This window comes from Haplochromis burtoni, unplaced genomic scaffold (genome assembly GCF_018398535.1).
Source record: "Haplochromis burtoni strain Fernald_Lab_line unplaced genomic scaffold, NCSU_Asbu1 Contig_165, whole genome shotgun sequence".
NCBI classification, from domain to species: domain Eukaryota; kingdom Metazoa; phylum Chordata; class Actinopteri; order Cichliformes; family Cichlidae; genus Haplochromis; species Haplochromis burtoni.
In genome coordinates this window covers 927,584-929,600 of record NW_024582526.1, presented here as the reverse complement: position 1 = coordinate 929,600, position 2,017 = coordinate 927,584, and the positions used below count along the sequence as shown (strand labels likewise).

Sequence of the window (2,017 nt, the reverse complement as noted above, 5' to 3'; positions counted from 1 at the left end):
GCAGGATGATGTACCTGAGGCCCGGAGAGTACAGGAGCTTCAGGGAGATGGGAATGAGCGGGATGAGGTTCATGAGCATGAGGCGCATCATGGACTCCTGTTACTAAATGTTCACTGTTCAATGCCACTAAATAAAATAATTTTACAGTACTTTGACCTTTGTCAAGATTATTAATTAACTCATCATGAAAAAAATGATACATTGTTGTGATACATATATATACTGAAAATATTTGAAGTTTTATAATTTTATCTGCAACAAACACAATAGCAAGCAAATATTGATTCTAAATTGTATTCAGCTGATGATACCTGATAATATAAAGTGTGATCTTGAATAGAATACCAATTAGCATTTTCAAAAACTGAAAGATAAAATCAAAATAAGGGAATTTTCAAACAATTGTCAAAGTAACAGATGTTTTCTGTTTATGTCATGTGTAAGTGTCATCTGACTGACACTAACTTGGTCATAAAAACATCTGATGATGCTAATCTATGTTAAATTTTTTAGCTTAAAATTTGGTTTTATGCATCATTAATAGTTTAAGTTTCTTTTATTCTTATTTTCTTATTTTTAATCACTAAATGAATTCTGAAACTATCTGTCCAGTATTTAGCTACAAGCTACAAGTGCTTAAAAATTGCTTGAGGATACGGTTGAAGTGACTCAGACCTACACCCTATAATGAAGTTGTAAATACTGTGACATGTTGTATATTTATTAATAAAAAATTTGTTGCCATCATATACATGTATTGGGGTTTGTTTGTTTTTTCGTTTTAAAGGTGGTGTGTCTAATATAAACAATCCCAGAAAGTATTCCGTTTTTAACAATGACTCTGTTTGCATCAGGAACAATACAGACAGTGAGTCATTATTTACTGTGTTTGGATAATTGGTCATTGTGGTTTTACTCCTGAAGTTAAAAACAAGACACTTAAAAAAATCAGACATTTATTTAGATTGTTGTACTGGGAAAGTTAATTCTAACATGTTGCATATTAAGAAAATACTGATTGTGCCATCTGTTTCCACTTGTATTATTATTTTTATTCATTATTTGGTGCAAGAAAAGACGATGGTTGCCATAAGCTCAATTCATAAATAAAGAGCCAAAAGGTTCTAGAAGGCTAAATCTAAATACAGAGTATTTAGATTTAGCCTTTTTACAGAGTAAAATACAATTATCAATTTGAGAAATATTTATATTATTTAAGAAGGCAATCAAATCAGATACTACAAGAATCGAACACTGCAAAATTATGCAAACATAATGTTAAAAACAGACACATAAACCATGCTAAAACTGAATATATCTATAATCCTCCAAATAAATGATCATGATGATGACAATTAATAGTGCAAATTCTACAAAATGTTTTTCAGTTTCTGAGTTGCTGATTTTAACTTATGTCCAGAAAAAATGTGCAATAAACATCTACATTCCATTAGCATGCACTGTGAGTTCTTTCTACTTTACAAAACCATAATCAATTATTTTTATGTTACTCTGATTGAAGGTCTCTGGTTTAATGCATCTAAATGGGCATGACAACCTTAGAGCTGAGAATAGAGGCTTTGTGTTACTCGTCAAAAGGTCAAATTTCTAAAGTCTTCGCTTGCCCAATCATGTGATTATATGACACAGTACCGCATGCTGGTACAGCTCTCTATACCATGTTGCTGGGTCAGGGGTTTAAACAATGGGGGCCCACTGACTCTGTAGGGTTTGGTCAGGTATAAAAGCAAGGGTTAAACCAAAGAGGACAGCAGTGCAGCAGTAGCAGTAGCAACAGCAGCAGCTCATCATTAAGTATGTCCACCACTGACATGAGCATGGGCAAGGTGAGCTTATGAACGTCATGAACGTCATATGCACTGATGTTGTAGAGCATACAGAATATAGATCATATTATTTCGGTGAACTCTAAATGAACTAATGCACTCCTTTTTTTCAGATCATCTTCTACGAGGACAGGAACTTCCAGGGTCGCTCCTATGAGTGCATGAGCGA

General features: G+C 33.4%; 1 protein-coding gene across 3 annotated transcripts in view; it reads left to right on the top strand.

Annotated features, from left to right (window-relative positions):
- The window catches only part of LOC121815252 (gamma-crystallin M3-like), a 25,315-nt gene that overhangs the window by 22,713 nt on the left and 585 nt on the right, over nucleotides 1–2,017 (top strand). Inside the window, exon 4 of one of the 3 annotated variants that reach the window (XM_042225268.1) lies at nucleotides 5–82. In XM_042225268.1, the coding sequence (XP_042081202.1) occupies nucleotides 5–82 (78 nt within the window). Of the gene's footprint in view, nucleotides 1–4; nucleotides 151–2,017 lie in introns of those variants that run through there. The other 2 variants (XM_042225266.1, XM_042225267.1) reach the window with 2 other exon arrangements.